This window comes from Rhea pennata, chromosome 23 (genome assembly GCF_028389875.1).
Source record: "Rhea pennata isolate bPtePen1 chromosome 23, bPtePen1.pri, whole genome shotgun sequence".
NCBI lineage: Eukaryota > Metazoa > Chordata > Aves > Rheiformes > Rheidae > Rhea > Rhea pennata.
This window is the reverse complement of record NC_084685.1, coordinates 7,838,630-7,866,264: the sequence shown is the minus strand read 5'-3', so window position 1 is coordinate 7,866,264 and position 27,635 is coordinate 7,838,630. Positions and strand designations below refer to the sequence as shown.

Sequence of the window (27,635 nt, the reverse complement as noted above, 5' to 3'; positions counted from 1 at the left end):
CCCTCCCCCTCTGCTGTTGTGCCTCTGGTTCTTCTGTTGTTGAGGCCTTTGCTCACTCTGCTCAGGTTTTTAGTTGGAACAAATTCCTGGAGCACATCAGGATTTCATTATGGGTTTAAAAAAACAAAAACCAAAAACAATAAAATAAAATTGCACATAACTTGGCTTCCTGCATCCATGTTTTTTTAAAAAAAGGCAAAACACAAAAGCCATCAGCCTGGCTTTTTTCTGAATCTCACTACGTCCATTAGAGTTGTTTTTTTCCTTCTTAATTTTTTTAAATCTTTTTTCTCCCTCTTTTATTTGCTTTATGAGTTTCATCCCAAGTTCAAATGTAACAGTTTAGAAAATGGTGCACGGAGTTTTTTTTTCCCCCAGTGCTGATAAACCTTCCTATCATGCCTGGGGAAAGCTCCCTCGCTGGGGAGCGGGAGAGAGACAGCATGTTATTTCCGATGCTTCGCTTCCTTTTCTGATGCTTTGGAGTCTCCAGCTGTGTGCCCATTCCCTGTGCTGTTCATGAACATTTTATCCAGCCCTTTAAGGGACTCTACCAGGTAGTTCTGGAAGGCTGTGAGTGCTGCACAGATAGCTGGGCCCCCAAAGCCGTGGGTTATCAAGCTGAAATGAGTCAAACAGCTCTGGACACCAGGCTCTAAGATGAGCGAGGGGCGGCTGTTCCCAAGCGGTGAACGGTCCTGGGCTATCAAATCTGCAAACTCTTTGCAAATTTGCCTAAAAGAGAAAAGTTTGTATTACTTGAAGTGGTCTTGGAAAGCTGCAAGGATATAGCTTTGTCTGGGGTTTCTTTACTTGCTCTTTGTTTCCATAACAGAACTAGCATGAGTTTTCTGCTCCAGCATGGAAAGCACCTGCATGCAGACAGGGTAGGAGCTGGTGCTGCTGCTGCCACTTTGAAGTGACACGTATGGCACTGCTGTATATGAGCAAGTCCTTCAATCCATAGCAATTCTTCACTGTGCTGCACATCTTTCTGGATATAACTGTGTGCAGCATAGGAGCCCCTATCTTACCTGCAGAAGGATAGGTTTTTGAGGCAAAAGCTGCTGTTCCATTATAGGATGCAGGTATCTAATATCCCAGTGCTTTGGTTGCTCATTGCAATCTATACTCACTTGGTAGCCAGCAGCATGTTCTTCCTGGTGTGAAGCTCGGTGGGGTCGGAGTGCTGTCGGCACAGGTACTCTGCCGCTGCCTTGGCTGGGAACTCCGTTTCACACACGTAGCCAAAATCCCGAGCGAGGTGAACAGCTTCACCTACAAGCAGGACAGGGTAATAAGCTGTGTCAATAACTGTGTGAAAAGGGAATGCTTTCTGTAGCAACTCCAGACACCTCACCGAGGTGGCCTGTGTCTGCTGTGACTAGAGCACTGCTCCCTTCTCAGTTGCCACCCAACAGCTCTCTTCACCTTTGGCTCCAGAGCTGCTGCAATGACACCACTAAGACTTTCTTATACTCAGCTGTAAGAGAGTTAGTCCACATGGATCCCAATGAACCATCGCCAGCCTTCAACAGAAGATGGTTCCTTTGCTAAGTGTTAAAAAGGCATGGAGCTGGAGCTGGCTGGAGTTAGGGCAGGACGAGGCGTGACTTGCTGAGCTGTGCTCCAAAAGAGAGAACAGCAGAGATGTTTCCGACTTGGCTGCCCTCCTCCTTGCATCTTTCTTTCCCCACTTTCTTCCAGTTTCCTGCTTAGCTCTCCAAATTAAGAAAGTTATAGACTAGTCTCAGAGGTTTAGACAGGGGCTGGAGGGTGAAAAAGCGATCTTAACCCATGACTGCTAGACAAAAAAGGGGATACGAGAAAAGCACAGAAGGAAGGTGTTTATATCCTCCCACACGAGCAGGAAGCCCTCGGGGTGGGCACACAGGCAGCGTATCCATCACCCCATGGAAATGCCCACCCATTGATGAAATTGATCCATCTTCAGGCATCCCCATGGAAATAATCAGAGCTGATGGCAATCGATCATGCCCAGCACCCGAAATCCTGGCTGGACAGGCAGAGCTAATTTGACTTGTCCCCTGCTGCTCATCTGTATTAGGCCATCCATCCTAATAGTATTAACCTAGATCCCACCACAGCCTCCCTAGGTCTGAGAGCTGAGTCTGTAAAGTCACGTTATGGGCAGAGTGCTTGTGCTTCCCATATCAAGATTTTACTTTTCACTGTGTCTCCTCCTCCAAAAGGAAAAATGTAAGGTGAACCTAGAGAATCAGAACTGGAGTACTTTGTATGTTAAAAAGCAATCAAAATATTGACTGCAGAAAAACAATTATTGTAGCAATAAAAAGGGGGCTCTCTATCCTCATGGTTAAAGTCAGGATTTATTTACTGCTGTGAATGTGAGTGGCTAAATAACTGAATGTTTTAAAGGAGATTTGGGTGCTGGCTTAGAGAGGTTTCAGCAAAGTGCTCCAGCTTTTGAAACTCGTATTAAAGCTACTGAGTCAGAGCCCAGGGAAACTGATTCTGGAAGGAGAGTGCCCAAGCACCCACAGCAGTGTGTGGGGCACATGGGCAGACAGGGGCCAAGGAGTCTTGTCTCACTGCAGGCACAGAGATGACAGCCTGCTAGCCTGGTTGAACACAGACCTCTTTCTGAGAGCTTAGGCATGCTTCAAAAGTCTCTGAACCCTCTGCATGCTCCTTCGATTGCTCACTACTCAGCATCTCCATGCAGTTTACAGCCTTGAGCTTTCTGCAGAACATGTGCATGGAGGACACCACTGAACTCTGTTCTGCTCCTCTACAATTCTAGCAGGATTCACTTCATTTTCACCAGAAAATCTTGAGGCCTTTTAAAGATGATCTAAACAGACAACTGTGAGATACAAAAATGACTAATGCTCAGCAGCGAAGAGTGATGGATGTGAGTTCAAATTGTGGCAGAGCTCCAGAAGCCAGGCAAATAACTTGCTAAGTCCTGGAGACATCCCTCTGATAGAGATTGCACAGCTCCGTCTGTCTAATGCACTTCACTCGCACCAGTGCCGGTGATGCCTTTCATTTGTGTGTATCGTTCCCAGACACCCTTTTCCCCCATCTGTAGGAACAGGGTCAATGTAAGAAAAAAATATATCATTGGCATCCAAAAAACACTTTTTTTTTTTCCTTTAAATGAGTAGTCATTGGGAAGGTGGAGGGGAGAAGACAAATTAAACTTAAGAGAGCAAATGATCAAGAAAGAGGGAGGCTGGGGCATAGGGTGACAAGCTAGTTTCTGTGCGCTGAATAATGACAAAGCAATAGCACCTTCCTCTCTGTGAAACATCTCCAAGTACCATAATACTTATTTGCAGGAGGAGAAGAAATTATATCTGTCCAGCACACATGGCACCACTTTTATTTACTGTGAGTTGGTAAGCAGTAACCAAAACATTAGCAGCCACCTGAAATCAAAATGTACATTTCTTCCTTCCTTTCTTTCTCTCATTCTTTTCTTTCTTTTCTTTTAATGGAAATCAGCCTTTCATTCAGCACTAACCAACTGCCCTCAGTAACAACCTCCGCCTAATGAAGCGGGTCATTTAATTTACCGGCAACAATGGAGATGATTTTCTATTCAGAAACTGCAGGCAGCTGCCTCCAGCACGCTGGGCACAAATACAATGGATTCCAAAGCTAGAAGGGAGTCAGAGCTGTCATTTCATTTGTTTGTGTCTCGTGTCCCTTTCTCCAAAGATGCAGTGGCGACATCATCATTTCCATAGTGCAAAAAGTAGGAGGGAAGCAAATAAACAAGCAGCTTTAAGCTGGGGCACTTCATACTTTGTGGACACGTCGCGCACTGCCTGTGGAGGCTGCGCTGTTCGTATTGCCATAGCTGTGCTTAGCCCTTAATGCCATGCTCAGAGATCAGCTGCTATGAACCTTATTTCCACCTGCAAGACCTTAAAGCTGCATAGCTTCTCCTCTGTGTCTCACTTGTCTCCTGCTGTCTGAGCTTGGAGGCTGCTCTTCCTTACCTGAGACAAGGCACAGACCCGAGCGAGGTGCTGGAGCCCCAAAAAACCACATCAACGCTGGCCAAGGACAGCATGCTCAGTGGCACGCGGGCATGTGGTGCTATAGGACAGCTGCAAATCTCTGTGTTAAATTTTTAACAGCTCTATTCAAGCTTTTTTTGTATTCGGTTTCTGTGAACTTGACAAAATTTTGGTAAACCTAGTTCACAGAAGAGAATGGTAAACTTATGTATTGGCAAAAGCAAGCTTGCAGCTATGAAGTTCAGTCTCGCTCGGGTTCTGAATGCCTTTTCCAAGATGTACCAAGACTTGTATGACTAGTCCAGCAGAAATGTGTGAGCTTTGGAAGACAGCTGAGTTTGAATTAGCATAGAGGCGTACGCTGGGATACGTCCAGTCTCAGCTTGAGTTAGTGGTGACGGCTGCATACTTTAAGTGTTTTCGTTTGTGGAAAGCTACAAATGAGAGATATTGAATGGGCAAAGGATCGGCACTCCCATCATACAAGGGAGTAAAGAAAGGCTCTTACCTTCCACTAGGGATGTCAGCAAGGTGACATTTGCAGCTTTACGCCTTCCTGCAGGTAGATTTAGTCCGATTTTCTCTAACCTTTCCCTTAAACACCGGCCCCCATTCTTTGATTTTGCTCTGAAAGAAGAAAACAAGGAGGAAAAAAGATTCAGTTTAAGTTTCTGGGTTTTAAGAGAAAAAAAGAAAAAGCAACTAAAACATTACTCTCCAATATACTGTAAACAACTAATTTCTCATTGTCACCATTAATTTGAGATGTGAGACCTAGTAGAGAGCTGGCTTTAGAGCTATTCCCCCGATTCTCAAAACACAGTGCAGTCCCACATCCTTTGGTGATTACGAAGCTTCTTTGAGGGACGTGCTGCTTACCTCCGCAGGACCCCGCCAAGGAGAGAGGCATTGAGACACTCGGGAGGAGAAAGCCGCCTCTGCACCTCCCCGACCGTCACCTTGTACTTGGAGGTGGAGCTGAGAAGAGAGAGGCGGCCAGGCACAGAGCAGAAGACCTCGTTGGGATTCGTCACCCCTCCAATGAGACCATCTTTGTTCATTGACAGGGTGGAAATAGTGGTGCCATTTGCCTTGGAGGGGATGGGCACTACGAGAAAAGGAAGGGAGAGAGAACAGGAGACTGTCACAGAGAGACTCCAGGGTTAGGGAAACAGCTCGGTGATTCTCATGGCAGCTTTCTAGACACCCAGCACACGTGCAGTGCTACCAGCCGATGGAAACATGCCTGGCTATGAGGTCTGTTAGTCTCATGTTTTCTGCAATAATGGAAAAGAGTACTAGAAAAAAAAAAAAAAAAAAAAAAGGAAAAAGTCCAGACTCTGCTCTCACCTGCTTACCCATTCTTCCCAAATCCAGTGGAACTAAACCCAAGGTTTTAGGTTAATTTCCTGGAAAGCTAAGGACTGTCTGCAGCTTTGTCTAGGTCTGAAACCAGCTTCCTCAGCCTGTCTCCCCTAAGCACCTTAGTGGTGTTCTGGGTGGCACAAAACGCTCACCCGCAAGCCCCAGGCCTGGATGCTCTTTCTCCCTGGGCTTTGGGAAGCCACCTACGTATAGGTTTGCAGGTGTGGCCCAGTTCAGACCAGCACAGGTCTGCATCCCACTGGGCAGGGTCAACAAAGCTGAGCCCTTCATGCCCTGCATAAAACTTGGGAAACGCGGGGATGGCCAAGAGCCATATTTGCAAATACGCAGCCCGTGGGAATCAGTGGAAAGACTTCCTTTGACTTTAGCTTTGGATTAGCCCCACAACAAGCCACAACCCTAAACTTTCATCATCCCTGATTTAAAGGAAGCTTGAGAAGATCAAACCTGATTAATTCAGCACAAACTTCCTTTTACTTAATGGACAAACGTCAGTTAACACAAGCAGTCAGGCAGTAGTGAATGGGGCATCGCACCGGACCCATGGCATCACATCCAGGATGAAATAAGTACATTTTTCCCATACGTCACTTTAGCAAGAAACATTCTTAGACGCAATAAGAATTTATGAGTTAAAGCTGTGGCTGATGCTTGTGCCAAATCTCTTTGGCTTTTATGTTTTGAAATTAATAACCAATTTAACTCTAGAAAAAAAGCACGTTTTCAAAGAATCCAGAGTGGACTGCAAATGCCATTGCTCCAGCTCATTTCAGCCCTGGCATTCTCTGTGGTTACTTGGTAATGCTTGTTCCATAATGTACATTCAAATGGTTCATACAAGTAATACAGCAACAAATACCAGGGTGAGATGCAGATTTTATGAAGGAAATACACATGCCCAAAATGAAACAGAAAAGCTGGAAATTAATTGGGAAGGGTAAATAGACTGGGCCTATTAATGGGAGCTTACAATCAGCATGTCGTAAATACAGCTCAACAACTTGTTAGTGTGGCAATAAAAAGTAGCACATGTTATATAAAAATGGCTGATGTTTTAAGACTAAAAGATGAATGGAAATGAGCTAAAGTACATTAAGTTCCCTCTCAGCATGCAACTGTGACGAAGTCAGGGGACTGAAGAGCAAGATGCACTGATTCCCCTGCTAGAGTCAATAATTAAATTACTGGCATTTACTACAACTGTAGCTAGTTAAGGAATGTTAAGGGAAGAACAGATCCAAATAAGAAATTACCATGTGACCTGGGAAACCAGAGCTATTTCCAGGCAGCAGCAATTTCAGAGCTTTTTTCATAACCCTAAAACAGGTAATATTTGTCCCTGGGGCACACCCTTAAAATAAGAAGTCAGAGCATGTTTTACAGATATCCATGCATCGCTGCAAAGATGTATGTCGCTTCAGGTCTAGGTACCACAGCAGATGTGAGTTCTGCTGCCGTAAGTGCCTCCATGTAGCCAAGACACCTCTGGAGAGTATGTGTTTTTTCTTGTGCCATATCTTTTATTAACTGCTGTGGATCAATGTATTTCTATGAATTTGTCTGTCTGCAAAGAGCTCTGCATAATGAATATATTCACATATTTGTGCAAGCCTGGAAATCATGCACTGGTGTGCATTCAAGCCTTCATGCGTGGCTAGGGACCTGCGTGTGGATATGAATGACTGAACAAGTCATGCAGGAGAGAGGGAAACGTGCTTCACCACACTTGTCCATGACACATGGCACCTGAGTAAGGAAACAAACCTTTCTGGCACCAGTATCAGTTAACACCAGAACCTATGGAAAATCTTGCCTGGAGATCAGAAAGATCCAGCACTGTCATGTGTTTGTTATTCATTCCACGCACAACAGCAGCGTGCTTTGGGAGAGGGTGGCCCCATGGAGGTCCAGACAGTGCAGTGTTGTGGGTGCGGAGTTCATGGGAAGGCACTGATCAATGCTGATGCACAGCAGTGTGATGGCATGGAGACACCACAACACTTCTAAAACATGTACTGGCAATTTTAGAAATGTTCCTACCATCAGAAACAAATGCCCCTGGAGAATGGTAAAACAGACCCTACTGCTCTGAAAATTAATGCCCAAAATAGACGGGCCATCTCTGTTATGTGCCACAATCAAACCATGCAGGCATCATTACTAAGGACCCCATAACAGAAAATGATTATTGGTGTTACTCTGCCTTGAGGCCTCAGCTGAGATCAGAGCCCCATCACATTCAGTACTGCGCACACATGGAATAACACAGCTCATCATGGAGAGCTTGCACCAACAAGAGCAAAGCATACAAAATGCAAAAGGAGAAACAGAAAGGGTGACTGGCCCAGCATCACACAGATGTTAGCAGCAGCGCTGGAAACGGAGCCCAGGTCTCTTGAGTCCTGTAACAGTGCTTCATCCATTAGACAATGTTGCCTCAATACAACAAGAATAAACATAGCCACATTTGCCATTAATTATTAATTATTATTTGACCTCACCTGCTGTTTGCCTGGTCTGATCTGCAGCTTGTTTGCCCATAAACATGCTGCAGGAGGGAGACAAGCTACCATTAAAGCCTGACAGCTTTGTTTCCTTGGCTTTTGGGGAACCAAAATTGTCTCTTGTCATCTGAGCAAACCAAAAGTCCCCCTCGATCTTCAGTTGCTGCTTTCCTGTTCCCGCAAGCAGCAGGTGATCGGAGCACCTGAGCCAGCCTGCAGACAAGAAGGAAGCATGAGACTCTTGCAGGTTTGCATGATGCCCAGCAGACAGCACGATGCCCTGGGGACATGAGCACACAGATCCCCTGAGTCCTGGTGCCATATGCAGGAGCAGAGGGCATTTCCAAACCAAGACGCGTGCATGCAGGCAACTGACCCCTCTGGGAAGTACTACTTGGTGCTCAGCACAGCATCATGTCAAGATTTCATCCAAGTTACAGTGCAGAAGAATAAACCACTGGAACAGAGACATGATTTCGTGGCTAAATTTTGGAGCTCCAGGGTGTTGAATAGTCGTAACACAAACCACCTCTCTTATTTCTCCTGGGAGCACTCAGTTCCTCTGTGCGCCAGCCAGAGGCAATGCCAAGTCACACGGTGAAGACACAAACCTGAACCCCACACGAACAGTTTCCAGCCAGTGCAGCGTTAAGGCTGGGAACAGAAACATTACATCAGTATCGCTGTACCGGACACCTCTTTTGAGGTCCCCTGGGGTTAGGCTACAGGAGATACCTGCCCTTGGCACTGGGGAAGGATGTTACCTTTCTCTCAATAACCTGTTCTCCACTCCTGGTCTCAGTGGGTAGACTGTCCTCAGGCCGGCAAGATACAGGATATGAGACACAAGATGCTATGAGATATGGGCTGTACAGAGGCAGCTTGGCAGAGGCTCAGCTCCCCTATGACTACAGAATACAGTTTTGTCATCAGAAATGCACCCCAGAGACTGCTCATTCATACAGCAGCAGGCTGACACATGGCCCACAGGCCAGCGAGGAAAGGGTTATATGCACCTCCCCAAAGCACAGGTGCTTGGCCTCCTCCCTGGGACCCTGCCTGATGAACTGGACAGGGCTCAGCTGGGTTGAACACCCCTAGCCCAGGAAGGCTATAAAGGGTAGAAAACAGGCTGCTTTTTCCTTGGTGTGGCTGCATTCAGGTTGATTTAGGAAATAGGTGTGATTTCTTCTGGGTGCATGTAGTGCCTTAGTCCTTCCAAGGGTATGTGTATGTGCAGAGGAAGGAAAGGGGTTTTAGATTTCTAGTGTCTGCTCAGAAACCTCTTAGGAAGTATAAGCTCTTTTTCTCTTCTTGAGACTCTCTTTGCTATGTACTATCATCATTATTTATTAATCCCATAGGAATGGGGTCTTATCAGGTCCATGTGAGATCTGAAAATTGTGATAGATAGATAGATGAGTGGAAGCCAAAAAGGGGAACATGTGGCAGCTGTGGGGGGAAGCCTATTTCCAGAAGCTGAGATATGTAGACTCAGCTGACTCTCTCTGATCCAGAGGCCTTGTGGCAAAGGTACAGCTGAATCTGGAGAGAGTAAGATCTGTGCTGTACTGCTAGTTCAGGCTTATTTGCAAGCAAGAAATGCTGGGACTGTGTGAGTCTTCTGAGAAAAAAGAACTGTTGAGTTGCCAAATGGGTTCTTGACTTTCCTATCCACCCCAGGAGCTGGGGATGTAGGACAGACACCAAAACCTTAGGTAGAGTTCCAGGAAGATGAGTTACTGGTGAGACATGCAGACATGTCTACATGGGGAGAAGATCTTAGTTGGTTCGTTGAAACTCTACAGCATTGCAGGTTTGGTTTGTACACTATGTCTTGTAAAATTTTGTTCTTGCCTTTAGCTATTAGGCTCTCCTGAGAGCTTTTTCCCTGGCTGAAGTACCTCATCACTGATGGAGAGGATTTTTTTCAGTCTGCATTTTGCTTAGTTCAGATTCATTCTGTTATTTTTGATTCAGCAAATCCAAATTGTCTTGATTTGTGTTAGTGATATTCAGCAGCTTACATGGAGATGAGCTTGGATGCTTATTTTCCACATTAAAATCATGGTGAAACATTTTGCCCTGATGAATTTCCAGGCCTGGAGGATGCAATTTCTGAGTCATGGGGCTGCGGATGGGCAGTGGGACTGATGGCTGCAAATAAATACTGCAAGGCTGCACAACAGAAGCATCAGAAGGATCTGGTTTGAAAAGGAAACCTGTGATTTTGAAATATAGCTGACGTGGTGCTTTTCCCTAAGACCTCAAATGCTTTATGCATTGCTAGTCTTCAGCCCAATGCTGATACAGGACTTGCTGCTTAAGCCATTAACTAAGTCTCAACCCTTGTGTGAGCTGGCTCACATCTGGGCACAATGAGGCACAGAACAAGTTAAGTGATTTACCAAAGATCAGGCACATGGGCATCATATGAATACATGCACTTCTGGTCCGTGGGAATGTTTTCGCAAGCAGTCTGGGCTTTATGATGCTTCCTAAAAGTTGGGCAATAGCTGTAAAAAACTGATTAAATGTGGTCTCTGTTTTTATAATTCCAGACTTTCTTTGTAATGCTATGAAATATCAAGGCGTTGGTCACTATCATCTTGTCTTGTGATATGCTGTTGTATTCTGAAGTTAGCTATTTAAAATGGCAGTATATCAATTATAGGTGCGTGACCAACTGAATGTTGAAAGGGAAACAATATCCTTATTTCTTCTGCGTAATGTCACAAGATATATTTCTATGATGCTTAGCATCTTGATGCCTCCTTTAAGGTTGCAATGGAGGTACCACTTGCAGTATAATATACATCTCACGTGCATTGAATGGCAGTGTAAAGAGTGACGCAAAATCCCACGCGACCCACCTGCCTTGGTGCTATGCGGCAGGTTCACACAGCTTCATTCTCCCTTTGAACAGGAGAAGCTTGTGATCTCCGGTCAGAGATGCCTTTTTTTGTGCTGAGTCGGATCTAGTTTGTCTTTTAAACATACCTTGGGTGTAACTGTCAGGGGTGATGAAACTTGCACAACTCAATTAGTTTGCTGTGGTGTGAAAATACCTGATTCAGAGAGAGAGAGAGAGATTTCAAAATAGGTCCTGGTTTCTAAGAACGCCGAAGGCTGTGTCACATAACTCTCCTGAGTGCTTTCAAAGAAGGCTGGACAGATCCTGCCTCCATATAATTGTCTTCCCAGATCCTTTGCTTCCAAAAGCATTAAAGGAGCATGGCTGATGCCAGTCAGGACTTCTGGAGTCTGCTTCCTTCTCTGCCAGGGTCTTGTTTTATGACACCGGGCAGGTCATCTCCTCAATTTGGGCTTGAGTGTCTCCATCAACAAAATACCTGGGAGGGATGTTGTGATACATAATTAAACTTGCCAAGTGATCCCAGGATGAAAGATTTCTCCAGGTGAAAAGTTCCTGGATGATAAATGTAGCCAGAAGGAGTTGGTTCAGTACTGAAGCACAGGACTTAATGACGCATCTTTGAGAGACAGACAAGTGGAAAGGCAAACCCTGCGAACACAAGGTCCTCATCTCTCCAGTGTGATGCTGCAGATGTCAAGGGATGCCAGAGGCTCACTTCTGTGCAGTGCTTTTCAGGAGATACAGCCTGCAAAGATGAAGGTAAAAGGAGCATCCCAAACCCTGAATTCTCTGAACATTTTCTCTACACTGGGCAGGAGGGTAGAAGAAGAGAAACACCACTGGACTGATGAGCAATCAGCCTGTGAGTCAAGTGACATGGAAGAAGCAAGGAGCCTAGTATCTTCCATGTTAGGGGAAGGTGTTTCAAGATAAAGCGTGAATTTTCTGTTGCTCCCACCCTGGTTTGCAGTTGACAGTCCTATATGTGCCGTGGCAGGTCCCTTGGCTTTTAGGTTCCAGGTACAAAGAAAAAGGAGCAAAAGAAACATGCTCCTCAAAGGCTTTTACCCAAGAAGTTAGGAAACCTTGAAGAATTTCCTGCTTTTTTCCAGATTTGTCTTTTTCTCCTGTCAAATGAAGAGCAGGTAACTCTGCTTCATACATTGGGGAGAATAAGGCTGAATTTCTCGGTGACGATTTGGAATTACGACATGGGCAGAGCTGCAGCCTTGCGCTTCTGTCACCTGCTCGTCCCCTCCTGCGTGGTGTGAGGGTCCAGGGTGACGGTGCTCCTCCTCCAGGCCTCCCTGCTGCCACCTCTCCCTTTCTAGCAACAGATTTCTAAGCGTACACGTGTGTAAAGCCCTTAGTGGGTTCCACTTTCCTGCCAGACCAGCTGCTGCTCTTGGAGACCTATCAGTGGGCTCCTAATTCACATTTGAAAATAGGAACCTGGCCAGAGACTCTCTGATACTGCTCTCTGGGGAAAATTGTGTTCTTAGCCCCCGGTCCAGCTTTGGGCTGGACCAACAGAGCCACTGCAGCTTCAGCTTTGGTATTTCTCAGACTGAAACGATATATCCAGTTGGCTTCTTCCCTCCAGCGTGTCGTTCTGAAGCAAAAGGGTTAAGAATCAGTGAACTCTGCCACAAGGTATTTCAAACAAGACAGATACCTGTCTGGATAAAACCCTTCAAATGCTCATCTGAATTCGAAAGTAGATTTCAAATCTGCTGTGCTTACAGCCCTTCCGTCTGTGCATTCACAAAGGTGTCGGAAACTACCCGTTTATTCCTGAAAACTTTTAAATATAAATATTCACTATAAGCAAGCTTGTAATCTCCATTTAGTGGTGAAAGGACAATCTGCAACACCCGTGGCAGGCTCGGCGTGTTTGTGCCCAGAAGGAGCCGCAGGATAGCGCTGCCGATGGCTGGAGCTAGTTAGCGGCCCCTTGGGTACTCCAGGCGGATGCTCAGATGCTGACTATACACAATCAACTTTTTTTTTTTTTAGAGGAAACGAGATTTTACCTACAAAAGGAAAAAGATGAAATACTGATTCATTTCCATATGAGAAACATGCTACGTGCTTGTGAATAATTTGTATGCAGGAAAATTTGTGGTACTTGGAAATTAAATTGCTTATCGTGTTATATTTGTTCAGTTTCATTTCCAGCTGAAGCTCGGGGTGCTATGAGGGGAAAAACAAGTCCAGAGGGAACATGCAAATCACTGCCTGTCTTTTACAAGTCTGTTTTCTTCTTTCCTTGGATACATTACAGGTAAATCCTCCACCTCAGCAACATCAAATCCCTGGATATTGAAGCTTTTGTTGCAACATCTCTTTTAAAAGTCAGAGTGTGCTGAAGCTTAGATTGCATTTTAAAGAGGTGGCAGTTAATCCTCTTAGGAGACCACCTGTTATAAAGCAATCTCTCATCTTTAGGCACAGCAGTCTCCAGCTATTCCAAAAGCACCTGGGACGCGCTGGGCCAGTCCCTCTCTCGATGGCTATGGCCAGCTCTGCTGGGTCCGGCCTCGCTGCAGCTCCACAGCAAATAAAGCGTGACGGGGGCCCACGTCCCACTGCTCTGCTCACCCACCGAAGAGCACGCCTGCGCTGCGCAAGCCTATTCCCGGCGCCCCGCACGGCAGCCGCCGACGTCCCGCTTCCAGGGAGCGCCGCAGACCCGGGCGCCGCGGCGGCGGCGGCAAGCCGAGCCCGGAGCCCGCTGTGCCGCAGGCACCGCGACGAGGGGCTGCAGCCCGGGCCCGACCCCGGGTTTCGCGCTGTGCCGCCGCCGCCCTCTCTGCAGACGGTGTCGGGAAGCTTCGGCTGCTTAATGTTTGTGAGTAGCCTCTGATGAAAGGTGCTCCAGAAAGGCACAGGATTACTGCTGTCTTTCAGGAAGAGCTTTCAATGAACTAATCTAACCTTAGTTTGAATGTCTCTGGTGTAAATTATAAGACAGATACATACATAAAGAAGTATCTGCGTGTGGGTGTGAGCCAGAGGCAACTGCTCCTGCCGTGACTTTAAAAGCCCTTTTTCGATGAGGAGGTGCTGCAGAGTTCAGCTTCTTCAATTTCCTGGTGCTTCAGCAGGGAGGTATTTATTGATGGTCCAAGAGGAGGAGGTCAGTGCCATCAGCTATATTTCAAACCCGCAGTCTGTAATTATCCTTTCTTCCCAGAGGGGATTATACAGGTATTTTCTTTATCTTGAATGCACAACCTGAATCAAGTCCCCATGTCAAAGAGCCTCTCTAGGAAATGCCGTAATCGGCTCGAAGGCCTTTTCAAATGGAAGGATGGAAAGAATCTTGTTTTTATCTCTGGGCTTTCCAGATTGCTGAGCTCCGATAGGTAAATGGATCTCGGACCCTCGAAAGAAAAGAGGTAGCAGGAATACAAGTCAGAGCCTCGAACGATTCCCACGAGAACGCAGACCGGGAGAGGTCCCATGCCTATGCAAAGCTCCTCCGCTTACATTTTGTTTCCAATGCAAATCAATACATTAGGATATGAACTAAATTTTAAGGTGTCATTTGATGTTAACTGCATTTCTCTTTCTGTGTCACTGGTACACACAGTGCGGTACTGGCAGTATTCCACTGGGAAGTTTCCTCTTTCTGGTGAGCTTCAGGCCAATTTGTTAAGATATTAAAGTCCTGTTACCCTGAGACTAGAGGATACATAGTCAGTTAAAGAGAGAACCAGGTTATTACGTTGTGTCTTTAAAGGAATGGCCAGTCAATATAATAACAAAAATTACTCAGATTTTTGCAAAAGCATCTTGTATTCCTTCAGGACTGGAAAGAGGATTAGTAAGCAATTTGTAATTAATAATTTCAGCTAATGAATTTCCCTTCTTTGCGGCTTAGAAATAACTCATCCTCAAATGCGGTTGTCAGTCAGAGTGTCTTGTGAATTTTGGGAAACTATTCTCAAATAATTTGCTATGAATAACCATGAATTTCACTGCTTTACTTGATTTTATGAATTATATTTTGCTGTCTAGAGTGCCTCAATGGATAACTGATATAGCAACCTGAATGGTAAACCGAGGCATAATCCCACTGGAAACCAGCAATATTTAAGATTAAAACGTCCTCCTAGCTTATGAAGCTCAAATTCTCAAGCATTCATAGAAAATACATACAGAAAGGTTTGGGTGCTGCTTTTGAATGTCAAAGTGTATTTACAAATACTTACTACACCTTTTTTCCTACTATTCTTTGAAAGAACTGCTCTGATAACAATACTTCATTGGTCTTCTCCTGTGAGTGATACTGCAATTCTTACTTCTACCTTTTTAACTTTGTTTGAAAAGTTGCAATTCAGTGCAGTAATTCAGATTATTTCATTTTCCCTCCCCTGACATGACCTTTTTTTTCTGAATTTGCAGCTAAATCCTTTCACATCTATGTTAGAAAAACAATAACGACTATTTAAAATTCAGTTCAATTTTCTGCTCTGGATGGATCTAAGCAGCTCTGTCTCTTTCTGTACAGATTATGTGCATTTCACAGCATGGAAAATACGCAGGAATTGGGAAGGCAAGAAAATAAAACGGGAGGCTAGAGAGCTCTTAACTTAAACAAGAGGAACTGGGGATCTGCAGTGTTCGGTGCTGATCCCAAGGAAAGTTTCTCACGAAATGCCGCACTACCGGCCTGGCTCGGATGTGCGAGGCAGCAGCAAACTCTCCCAGACCCGCACGCGTTCTGCCCCGTAGCATTAAGCACCACAGGTTTATTCATTTAGCAGCACAAACTCCCATTACATTTTGGCAACCCGTGTACGGGATCTTTATGTGTTTAAACAGTATAATCCATTTTACAGTAACATGCTTGAGAGGTTTTTCCCTGTATTCCCCACAGAAGCGCCTGAATTTGTGTGGCTTGGATCTACATAATCTGGAAGGGGAGAACAAAGATGCAGTGTCTCTTAGAAACGGCTACGGATCCTGTGTAAGCCAGGGTAATGTTAGTATCAATTTGTTAAAATGTATTTAGATTATTGAAGGGCAAAAGACCCTTCAGCAAAGATTAGACTTGAATAATAATAGCAAAATACTTCTCTTCATATAGAACTTGCTGCCAATCCACAGAGCATTTGGGGAGGGTTTCAATTTGAGTTTCAAACCACAGTAATGTAAATATGTCAGTTCACCTGCCATTTTGGAGTCGTCGGCTCGCCTGGGGGTAGCTTTCGGGGAAAGACACCGCTCGCCCAGTATTATCACAGTGAAAATGGTCTTACTTTTTCTTGCTCAAAAGATGCCCTGGCTTTTTAAGGCCTGCGTACTGGCAAGATGTCAGGGCATACCAGACATTTTGCAGCTCACTCAATACCATGCTCCAACGAGGAGCATGCATCCTTGGACCAGGCTGCAGGACATGCAGCGCGGAAACACGCACACTGGAAAGTCCTCTCTGCACTGGAACAAAACCTGCCAAGGCCCAAAGGCAAACCTCACGGAAGGACCAACATCAGCATCTTTTGTACGAGGAAAACAATTCTGACCAGCCACAGAAGTGGTGTCAGGAGGAATCCAGCCAGCCACCCAGAAAGTCATGCATCCTTACGTGAGTTACTGTAACTGCAGCTCTTACGGCATCTACAAACTCTTGCGTTGTTATTTCAAAAACTCTTCCAATCTCTGCTAACTTGGATCTTTTGCTTGAGCTACACACTGCAAGCCTGAAGCAATCCTGCATGCCCTTGGTCAAAGAAAGGCAGGATATCCTGCTAGCACCACATCAAATGCAAGATGCTTTTTCCTCGCGTTTTCCTTGAGGTGTCACCAAATCTCTGCGCTCAGGCTCCGTCGAGCACAGACAGTTTAGCGGGGGGACGCGGCACGTCAGCTCGCTGCCCTGCCCGTGGGTCGGGCGCGCTGGCTGGGGCAGAGCGGGGCCGTGGCCCAAAGCCCAGGGCTTATTGCCTCCTTGGCCTGAGCCCTGTGCCCACAGAGCCCGGAGCATGGGCAGATCCCAGGCAAAGCAGCACACAAGCAAAGTTGCTCTCGGGAAGCGCCGTCTCCACGCGGTCGCCTCGCTCGGAGACACTGCTCGCCCAGCCCGGACCTGCCCAACCAGTCCAGAAGGAATAAGGCCTGACCTGATCCCTCGCTCCGTGGCGCCTCGGTACTTGGTGACTGATGCTAGATAAATACCTGAGATAGAGGGTGGGGAAACGCAACCCCGGCTGGAATCCCAAGCACGCGCTGCGGACGCTGGGGAAGTTGGGAGACCTTTTCACGCTGCAGAGACGAACCCGCTCCGCAGCTTCCTACCTCCAGCCCCAGAGCACCTCGCTCCTGAACCGCCTGGCTCTTGGGCACACCGTGTTCTGGGGTATTTAATTGCAGTGGGTCATCTGGGCTCATTTCTTGCACTTCTTTCTCGCTCCCTTGTGTGTCCCTGCTCTTCTCCCCTAAGCCACGATATTTAACCTCTTCTTGAACCAAGGATGATGCCCAGACACAGCAGAACTGGGGGTGGTATAGGGCACAGAGAGACGATGGCTGAGCATTTAGCAGCTCCAAGCATTATGTCCATATTTGCTAATTAGCATCTCCATTAAGAATTAAAATAAACAAACACATGGAAGGACAGCAAGGATGAGTAATTCACTAGGATCACACAGGAAAGGCTGGGATGGTTTAGTGCTTAGGGTACTAGTCTGAGAACCTCATTTAGGCTCTTTAAATAATTAAGATAGCTTGCATGCATTTTTTTTCTGAGATCACATATCTTGGAATATTACTAAACAGGCAAATAACAGGGAGGGATGGTCTAAGTTTGGCTCTGCTCTACCACAGGCTCTGTAGGACCCCGGGCGAGTCCCTGGGCTGGAGCACACAAACAAGTTGCCGTGCGTCAGCGGCCGTGCAGGTCCTGCCCGGCCTCGGAGGCGCCGGCGGCGGCCACCGCCTCGCCTTCGCCCGCTGCCGGGCCCTCTCTGCTCGGTTCAGCAGCTGCAAAATAAATACCTCAGCACCGGCTCGCTTCACGGGGATGTGCCACGGCTGGGGAAACGAGCGCTCAAAGCAAAGAGACTTGGTGCCTGACGTGGAGAGCTCGGGCCGGCAGGGCTTTCCGACATGGGAGCCGAGTTGGGCGCTGGGGGCTCTTCGGCAGCCTCCCCGCTGGGTCCTGCCAGGACCAGGCAGCAGTGGAGACCGTCTCCACCAGCACCGAGCGTTTTCCAGCCTGCTGGAGTGGCAGGGTGGAAGAAGGGCTTCCCTGCTCCGCGCCCCGGCCGGGCGAGGGGTGCGGCACGCGCGGGGGGACGGGGACGTGGGAAGCGGCTCTGCAGCGTGAGCGGAGAGCCACGGGCCGGACTGCAGCATTTGGGGCGTTCGGTATGAACGGGAGCACGGGACCGGCCGGCCTGGCTGCGCCTGGCCCCTCGGCAGGCTGCTGCCCCGGCCAGCGACTGCTGCAAGCAGCTCCAGCAAGGAGCGAACGAGATCTCACGGGGAGCAAAGCGCCCGCGGGGGGAGCTCCCCTCTACCCGCAGGCGGGCAGCAATACAGCGTGTGCTCCAAGGCCACGACTTTCCTAGCTCTCTACTTCTATCCGACCTAGCGTGGCTCAGGATACTCCTGCAGACAAACACCCTCTCCCGCCAGGAACCGGACGGTTCTTTGACTCTAGCGGCAGCGAGTCCTGCGGGCTGACGGCGCAGGGCAAACAATGGGCCGGAAGCCTGTAACCACTTGGAGATTTGCCGCCTTCTGTAGTCACCAAATATCTCCCGGAGAAGCAGCCCGTGACTAACCGCCTCCCTGCCCACGTTCCCAGCGAGCGGTTTGCGCGTGACCTGCTGCCCGTCCCTCCTGCCGCCGTGACTCACAGCCGCAGGAAACGGGGGTCGGAGGAGAAGCTGGGGGCGAAAGCGAGGCCGGGGCTTGCTCAGCGCTCGTCGCGAGCAGGCGGCGAAGCGCCCCTTGCCTTCCACGTCTTCCCCTAATCACTTCCCCTCCCAGCAGTCCCAATCCTGTCGGGAATATTCCCATTCCTTTTCTATCACCACTTTTCCCTATGTCTCTTGCCTGCTTGGACAGCGTTTCTCTTCCATTCCACCCTGCACACGTGCATGTGCTGTGCTCTTCCCCCGGGGCTTTCGTACTGTCACACAGTTCTCCAAATTACGGTACGAGCACACAGGCGGCGCGGACAGCCGGGTCAGCCGGCGCCTGATGAGCCAGCGCTCAGCGTCCCCCTCTCCCAAGGTACGCAAAACCGGCTGCAACCCTGCCCACCCCAGAGCAGGGTCCTCAGCAACTTCAGCTAACGGGCCAAGTCACCCCACTGCCAAAATATGTCACAGCCTCAGAAAATAAGGCATGGAGGACGAGCTCTTCTACCGGCAGCCCAGCACATCTGCTGGTGCCTTGAAAAAAATCTCATCTGGAGTCCACCTCTTGGAAAAGAAACACTTGCTTTGACTCGCAAGCCACATGCCAAAAAGCAACCCAAGCTGGCTTTTCTGAACCTATCCTGTAAGAACGGGTCTTTACATCTAACAAAGAAAAAATTCATTTAAAAACATCTAATTAAACAGTAAGTCATGACAAGGTACATGAAACTTGGAGATAACACATGCCTGGGAGGCACCACGAAGGTTGAGACAAAGCCCAGCGCCTTCACTGGTACCTGAATGTGTTATCTCCCATGAACACACACCTGGTTTTATCCTGGTGCAATTATAGGACATTAAAAATATAATTTTAATGAAGGAATGGTGATCTGGATGCAGTTCAGAGTAAAAACTTTCTTTTAAGTTTTTCTGTTTGATTAGTAGGTATTCTTGCAGCATACACGTAAGTGTGTCTGCAAGAGAGAAGTGCATGTATCTGGAGGTGTGACTGTGTTTTGATGAACACTGTAGCTCATGGTGTGTGCGAGGGCTTGTCTAAACTTTAAAGACTCTGCTAGTAGAGCTACGGCAGCAAACCCCTCCAGTCAAGACACAGCTTGTTCCAGGTTAGACCCTGTTCCCAACCAGGCAAACTGCCCCGGCAGATAAAGCTGCAGAGAGCGTGAGAGCTCTGCCAGCAGAGCTTGCAAAGATAATCCGAAGCTCAGCACGGTGTAGCTGACTGGAGTCCAAACACCTCCGCCCACACTTTGTGGACAGTCTTATAAACGACATGTCTTCACAGCCCCAGGTGTTTTGTAGGATGACCTCATTTATTACCTCTCTCGTCACAGGAAATGATGTTTATCTAATCTCCTGTGAATATCATTCTTTCAGGGTTGTTTTTTTTTTCTTTTTTTCCTTGCCACCTCTGGCTTAATGTGGCATTTCTTACAACTGAATTCTTATCCATGCTGAAGCTATAGAGAAACAGGAATGCTCCTGTTACTGCCAGCGCTGAGCTGCAGCAGGACTGGCCCACATGAAAAATGCCTGAGATCCCACCAGCAACCCTGCATGCAAACCCCAAAGGAAGATTTTGCTTCAAAACCTGGAACTCACGTGTCGTGGCAAGTGGATCTAAGGACCTCGTTCTTAACCTCCCTCCTCTGCTGCATTCTTTAGCTGTGACAGCTACTACTTGCAGTATATCTAAATGTGGGCTCGGAGCTCTCTGAGACATAGCTTTCTGTCTGTGTCCAGCATCCAGCCAAACAGGTCCACATTCCTCAGCAGAAACGCTAGCATTGCCACGCCGGAGCGGCTAAAAACCCTCAGATGGAAATTTAAACAAGTTACAAACATGCAGGAGAAAGCAGCAGCCAAATCCTGCTGCCCCAAACAGAAGTCAAAGGAGTTCGGTCCCTCTTCAGCCCGGCAATGCCCGTGCATGCGTAGATGCAAGCCATGGCTACGTACTGCTCCATCAGTAGTCCAGGTTGTAAAACGCTGCAGCCGAAGCGTTGCCTGCCGAGCAGGGTGCGGAGGATCCCGACTCTCCCTGCTCCCGGAGCTCGCGGGGTCTCTCCTCGCTCACACTGGGCACCGGGGACCACTGCGCACCGGGAGCACCGCCAGCTCACGCCCGGACCGGTGCCCTGGGCTCCTCTCACACCCCCAGGCACCGAGGTGACGAAGCACGGAGATTTCTTTTCTTATTCCTACTAAGAAATCTCTATCAGAAGCTTTCTACTGATCCTGAAAAGATGTCCAATGCAATGAGAACTGCATTTTATAACCAAGATTCATTTTTTTTACTGTGAAATGTAACAGTGTAATACTTGATTTCCTGAACAGAAAATGCCCCCCTGCCTCGTACAGAAGAGGGAAGGACGTGCATGCGGAGCGTGGGCTGCCCGGCTGAAGCCGCGCCGCGGCTCCCACGCGGCAGCGTGTCCGGCGGTTTCCACGTCACCGCGCGAGCAGCTGTCACGGTGTCTAGAGCACAATGGCAGCAGGTGAAGCAGAGCTCAAAATGCCTGTAGCTGCTGTAGCCTGCAGCAGCCAGAGCTCCGGACTAAACTTTTTCAGAGTTTGTTTTACTGTTTTCAAGTCAAGAAAAAACATATTCCTGGTCTTACATTAATGCTTATTAAAAAAAAAAAAAAAAAAGCAAAAAAGAAGAAAAAAAAAAAGAAAAGAAGCACAAAGACATTCTTGAAATACTTTCCAACAACAGGAAGAACAAGCAAATGTGTATGCAAAAGATATTTATAAAGGTTCTATCTCCCTACATGAGATTTTATCCATTTTCTCCTCGAAATAAATGTATTGATTATTTATCATGTCAAGACAGGGAGGGAGCTACAATTCAAAATACTCAAATTCAAATCTCAGCTCTGCCAGCAACAACATGCAGCACCTCAGCAGCTGAACTAAAACTCTTTGGCATTAATGTTTCTGCAACTGTGCTTGGATTCAGCAAACACACCAGCTTTCTTGATAGTCATTTGAACTAACCAAGCCTCTTTTGCTGAGCTACAGGAACGTTACACGGCGCAAACATTTCAGTCAGTGTTTTTCGTGTGAAGATAATTCCCAGAAATAACGAACTAGATCCAGTTATAAAAGAATTTGTGAAAACTGAATTTTGAACGGATGTTTCTACCAAAAAGGTGTCTCTTCGCTGCCCCGAACGGTTCCGACGGACGCAGAGACCCGGGAAGCGCCCCCCAGCTCGCCCTTCCTCCTCCTCCTCCTCCTCGTCCGCGGCCGCGCAGCGCCGGCCGCGCCCGGCGGCCCCGGGCTCGGCGCAAGCGGAATTTCCGCGGCGAGGCGCGGAGCCGGGATGGCGCTGCCGCGGCTTTGCGCCCGTTTGCGCAGGAGGCAGCGCCTGCAGGGCTCCTTCTCTCCCGCTCCCTTGCAGAGGCTTAGCATATTTTTTCCCTCTTCCTTTTCTTTGCTGCTTTCTAAAACCGAGGCCACCTGCAGCAAGGCAGACGCGGAGCGCTGCAAGCGCGGGAGGACACACCGGAGGCGTATCAGACCGCACCAGCTCTAACATCTCCGTAAAAATCGTCTGCAATGATACTAGCTACCAAAACTGTTTAAGTTTACTTAAGAAGGAGGGGGAAAAAAAAGCAAACACGTAGCCGCAAATATTTTGGCATTTCGCTGCCGGGCTTTGCGGAGGTTCCTCCTCCGCGGCCGTACCTGCGACGCAGGTACCAAAGCAGGAGACCACGAACGACGGCCGCCGCCGCCGCCTCGCAGCGCTTTTACTCCGCTGTCAAACAGTTTGCATTAAATCTCAGTCACTCAGTGTTAGTATCAATTTGTGCAAAGGGAATATGGATCGGCTCCAGCCAGATCTATAATTACAGTCACTGTACTAAAGAGACGAGGCATAATGTACCCTGGGGACGCGCAAGGTGACAGCCTGTGCAAGCAGAGTGCTGCTGCTTACAGAGGTCACCGCTGCGAAAGCTATAGAGGGCTCTTCCTTAATATTTAGTGCTATTTTTGACTCAAAGTTCCTGCACTTGGCTTGAATTAAAAGTGTCTTTCAAATACAGAAGTTAAAAGGTCGCTTTAGGGATTCTGGGCAGGTGATTAATATTTTGTTGAATCGAGACAACAGTATCTCGGCAACTAATTAAGGAGAGATTTATCTGTTTTCACATGCAAAGATTTATATCAGAGATCTGTCATAGGGCCATGCTGTGAGGAATTTAAGGATTAATCATAACCGATGTGTTAGTTGAGATTACGGCGCAGTTTATTACAAAATTGTGCTTTTTACATTTACCCATAACTTCTCCTAGAGAAAAGTGTACCAGGAAATGCCCGCTATCAATCTGCACACCTCGTAACTTTTACTATCTGCCCGTAAATCGCTTGGAATTTGTCTTTTTTTTTTTTTTTTTTTCCCTATGCTTGTAAGCCCTTTCCGCCGTGCTCCCGAGCGGGCCGGGTCCCGCCGCCCACGCCAGCCCCGCGGCAGCTCCGCGCTGCCGGGCTGCAGCGCCGCACACACGGAGCGAGTCCAGCCAGGATTCACCAGCATAGCCAAAAAATAAAAAAAATAAAAAATAAAAAAAATAGAGAGAGAGAGAGAGAGAGAGAGAGAGAAAAGATGAAAAGAAAGAAAAAAAAAGAAAGAAAAAGTCCGACTGCAGAATAATTAATTCTGCCCCGTTTGAAATAAAGGCAGTAGTGTTTGCTTACTATTGACTAGCAACTCCTGCTTGCAGGGCTGCCCTTCAAATGCGAAGCAAAATACGTAGTTATGTGAGGATTAACCATCTCTATTGACTTAAACTCGGGAGACTTTTCTAGACGTCTAATGTGAACGGCAGCTTCGCATTTGGATGCTTCTGGATACGAAAAGAATTTTTTGTTGTTGTTGTTTTCTCTTTTAGAGGAGAAGCGGGCTGGGCACCAGGGAAAACCTTGCCGTGGCAAAGCGAGAGAACCGCTGGAGCGGGCTCCGGGGAGGGCGAGCAGTCTCCGCCGGTGAGAACAGGTTGGACGAACGTGTGTGAGGAGGAGGAGAGGAGAGCGGATGCTGCCCTGGGGCAGGGGCCGTCGGGTGCCTCCCGGGGTCCCTCCCGGCTGCAGTTTCTCCGATTCCTGCGGCTCCCGTTCAGATAAAACGCGCCTGCTTTCCCGGGCGTTGCTTCCAGGGCGGCTGACCAGGGAAAGGGCAGCGGAGCTATCGAAATACGCCCAAATAACGCCTCCCCTGCCCCCGGAGTGCTGCCCGAGCCCAGCCCCGGCAGGGCGAAGCGGCTGGGCCGGGCCCGATCCCGGCCACAGCAGCCGCCGAGCTGCCGCTGCCCCGGGACGGAGCCGCTGCCCCGGGACGGAGCCGCTGCCCCGGGGACCCCGGGGCCGCCCGCCCGCGACCGCTGCTCCTGGAAACGCTCCCCCTCGCCTCCTTTCCTTGCCGCGAGCAGCTTCGGCTAAATTATGCCGGCTGCTTTGGTGAAGCCGCGCTGCCTCCCTCCCACACCTTGCTTTTAGATTTATCGATTTCTCAAACTGCTCCAGGAAAATCAGATGCTTTGTGCTCCTAAAGAGAGATCGGGAGATTCTGTGCAGGGCATCATAGACGCTTTAAAAGCTACAGTCAAAATCTAATTATTCTCCAAACAAAACATATTTTGCACCTTTGTTCCAAACACAGAAGTTAAAGAGAGAGAGAGAGAGAGAGAGAACCAGACAAGGAAGAGCAAGTGTCTATAGGCAGAGAAGCTGCAGACAACTTGTATCCACAGGCCTCTGCTTTTCAGACGGAGTTATTTTCTTTTTTCGAAAGAGACTAGAGGATATTCAGGCATAGATCTGGCACGAAATAACAATAATTCCTCTAGACACGAAAACATTTTTTTTTCTAAATAAGCACACATTTTTACAAGGGGAGGAGAAAAAACAACCCACTGTAACTTCAACCAAACTTTCTAGACACATATTCTAATTGAAGTGTATTTTATAATAGTATTTCTAACGTTTCTGGCACTTACGAAAAAAAAGCAAACGCACGACAAGCATTTCTGTGTAGAGAGAATATGAACGCATACTGCAGCTTGTTGCACGCATTTCTCATGCAAGGGTATTTAATGAAATGCCTCTTAGGTGTTCTAATTAAAGCTAAAATAATTACGGTCATTAATGCTCCACTGAAATGCCTTCTATAATGAAGTTGCATTCCTAGAACAACTTTCATTTAAAGGGGACTGTGATGCACCGCAAATCTCTCTCCCCCCGTGCAATGAAAGCACCGCTGGTGTCGGTGGAGCGCGCAACGCACGGAGAGACCGCGGGGAAATATTCCCTGCTCTGCGGCTTCCCGGGAAGTTGCTCTGAGTTTCGGGCGGGAGCCGGGAGCTGGAAAGTCCCCGCCGCCTCCGCTGCGCTGCGGAGCGGAGCGGTGCGGCTCCGCTGCCGGCGGAGCCCGGAGAGCAGCTGAGGACCGGGGAAGGGACCGGGAAGGGGATGGGGAAAGAAAGGGAAGGGGACGGAGAGGGCGGCTGCGAGGGCGGCCGGAGCCGCCAGCGTCGATCCGGGCTAAAACCCGCCGGCTTCGGCGGCGCTTCGCCTCGGCCGCGGACACCCGGGAGCAGCCCCGCCGCTCCCGCGCCCTCGCGTGTTCCCGGCTCTTTTCATCCATCCAGTAATTCCCTGCCCGCAGCTGAGCTCCGGGTGCCGGAACCTGACAGCGTTCACCGCTGCCCCGAAACCTCTCAGGGCGGCTGCGGTTCACTCCGCCCGCTCGTGCCTAAGACCTCACAGCGGAGGAGTGAACGCGCCTTTCCATCCACCTCCTCCTGCTCGTCTAAAATCGCCGAGAGAAGCCAAGAGCAGTGTTTGAGTATTTCATACAAGTTATTACCCCGTGCAGCCGCATACATCGGTCATGTTCCTAATGCTCCCAACAATACCCCGACGAAGTTTTTATTAGAAAAATATTTTACGGAGTTGAGCTATTTTAACCACAGGGCTTGGCTTAGAAGCAGACGGGCTGTTTAACAGGTAGGAGAGGATCGGCAGTAAATTAGGGAAGGCGGTGGGTGACACCAGCGGCAGCCCGCGGTCCCGGGGAGCGGTGCGGAGTGCTCAGCCCGCAGCACCGCGGCTGCTTCCCCCACCGGCCCCGGGAGAAAGCGGCGAGAAACCCGCGGCCGCGGGGCACCCGAGCCTCCCCCGAGCCTCCGCTTCGCATCTCGCCGATCCCCGGTGCAAATCCCCCTTTATGGAGCCGAAAACGGGGAGCCCCCCGGGGCGGCGGGATCGGGAGCCCCCGGAGCTGCCGCCGAGCCGCGCCGCGGGCGGCCCGCGGGGAGCCGCACTCAGACCGGCTCCGCGGCCGCCGGCGGTGCGGGCCCCGCCGAGCCCCTCGGGCCCCGGTAGCGGGACGGCGCGGCGGCCCCCGCCCCCCCGGCCGTGGCGCTCCCCGACGGCGCCCAGCTCGGCCCGAGGGACGGAAGCGCGGGGCCGCCGGGACCCGCCGCCGTCGTGGCGCAGCGTCGCCGAAGGGCTGGCGCCGAGCGGCACCGCCGCCGCCCCGGCCGCGGCACCGAGCCCTCCCCGCGCCCCCCGCCCCAGGCAGGGAAGCGGCCCCGCGGGCACGGCCGGGGCCCCGCCGGCTCCTCGCAGCCCCCGGTCCCGGCCGAGCCCCGGCGACGGCGGCAAAACCCGCCGCGGCCCTGGCCCCGGTGCCGGCCCGCGCCGCGGCCCCCGGTGCCGGCGCGCTCTTACCTTTCTTGATCACAGACTGATCGAGCAGGTTCATCCCGCCGTCGTCCACGGCCTGAAAGCACCAAAGCGAGAGCCGTCAGCGGGCGGCCTCGGGGCGCCCGCGCGGTTCCCGCAGCGCCGGCGCGGCCGCAGGCTCTCCGCGGAGCGGGCCGCATCCCGCGGGCAGAGCGCCGTGGGGGCTCCGCCGCGGCGGGAGCGGGGCGGCGCGGCGGGCGGCACCGCGGCGGGGCCGGTTCGGCGGGGCGAGGCCCGGGCCCGGTCCCCTGCTCCTGGCCCGCTCTGAGACCGCGGCGGGCAGGAATCGTTGGGAAAGCAAAAGCCCCGGCGCGGCGGCGGGCGGCCCCGGTACCGGGAGCGGGGCGGGAGCCCGCACGGCCGGGCCGGCCCGGCGGGGGCGGCGGGGCGCTTCCTCCCGCGGCGGCTTTGCGCTTCTGCTCCGCGCAGTCGCCGGTAACGGGGCGGGACAGACCCGGCCGCCCCCGCCGCCTCCCTTGTCCCGGCCATACGAAGGCCCGGCCGAGATCCCGGTCCGCGCCCCGCGGCGGGCCGCGCTGGCGGATCGGGCCCGGGTCCCCGGCCGAGAGGCGGCCGGCGCCGGGCGGCAGCGGCCCCGCCAGCGCGGCGAGCCCTCCCGCCCTGCCCCGGTACCTGGATGTCCTCGATGCCGTGGTGGCCGAGGCCGTGGAGGCCCAGCGGGCCGTCGGCGAGGCCGTGGCCGCCGTCGGGCAGCCCGTGGAGCAGGCGGGGCACGGCGGGGTACTCGCGGCGGGGGTCGAGCCCCAGGGCGCGGTGGGTCTGCGAGAGCAGCCCCGCGTCGTCCTGGCGGGCGCGCTGCGGGGGCCAGGCGGGCTGCTGGTGCTGGTGCAGCGGGCTGAGCGCGGCGTAGGGGTCCGCCAGGTGCGGGTAGCCGGGCTCCTGGCCCTGCGCGTAGGGCAGCGGCGGCTGCGGGTACGGCGGCGGGAAGTAGGGCGGCTGGAAGTCGGCGGCGGGCGTGTGGCAGAGCGGCGGCGCCGAGCCGTAGGGCGCCTGGTTGAGCGCGGGCAGCTGCGGCAGGCGGCTCCCCGCCGGCGCCCCGGGCAGCCCCTCGGCGCGGTCCTGCGGCGGCGAGACAGCGGCGGTGAGGCGGGCCCGGCCCCCGACCCGACCCGACCCGGCCCGGCGGCCCGCGGCGCGCCCCCGGCCCCGCACTCACCATGCCCGCGTAGCTGTGCACTAGCAT

General features: G+C 50.5%; 1 protein-coding gene across 1 annotated transcript; it reads right to left on the bottom strand.

Annotated features, from left to right (window-relative positions):
- Nucleotides 1-446: 446 nt before the first annotated feature.
- On the bottom strand, nt 447-27,635 carry TFAP2E (transcription factor AP-2 epsilon). The gene is made up of 7 exons (XM_062594136.1): nt 27,609-27,635; nt 27,065-27,511; nt 26,417-26,468; nt 4,893-5,121; nt 4,522-4,640; nt 1,137-1,278; nt 447-735 (listed from the first exon to the last, which is right to left on the bottom strand). Exons 1-7 carry the CDS (start codon nt 27,633-27,635, stop codon nt 447-449), a joined length of 1,305 nt encoding a protein of 434 aa, XP_062450120.1.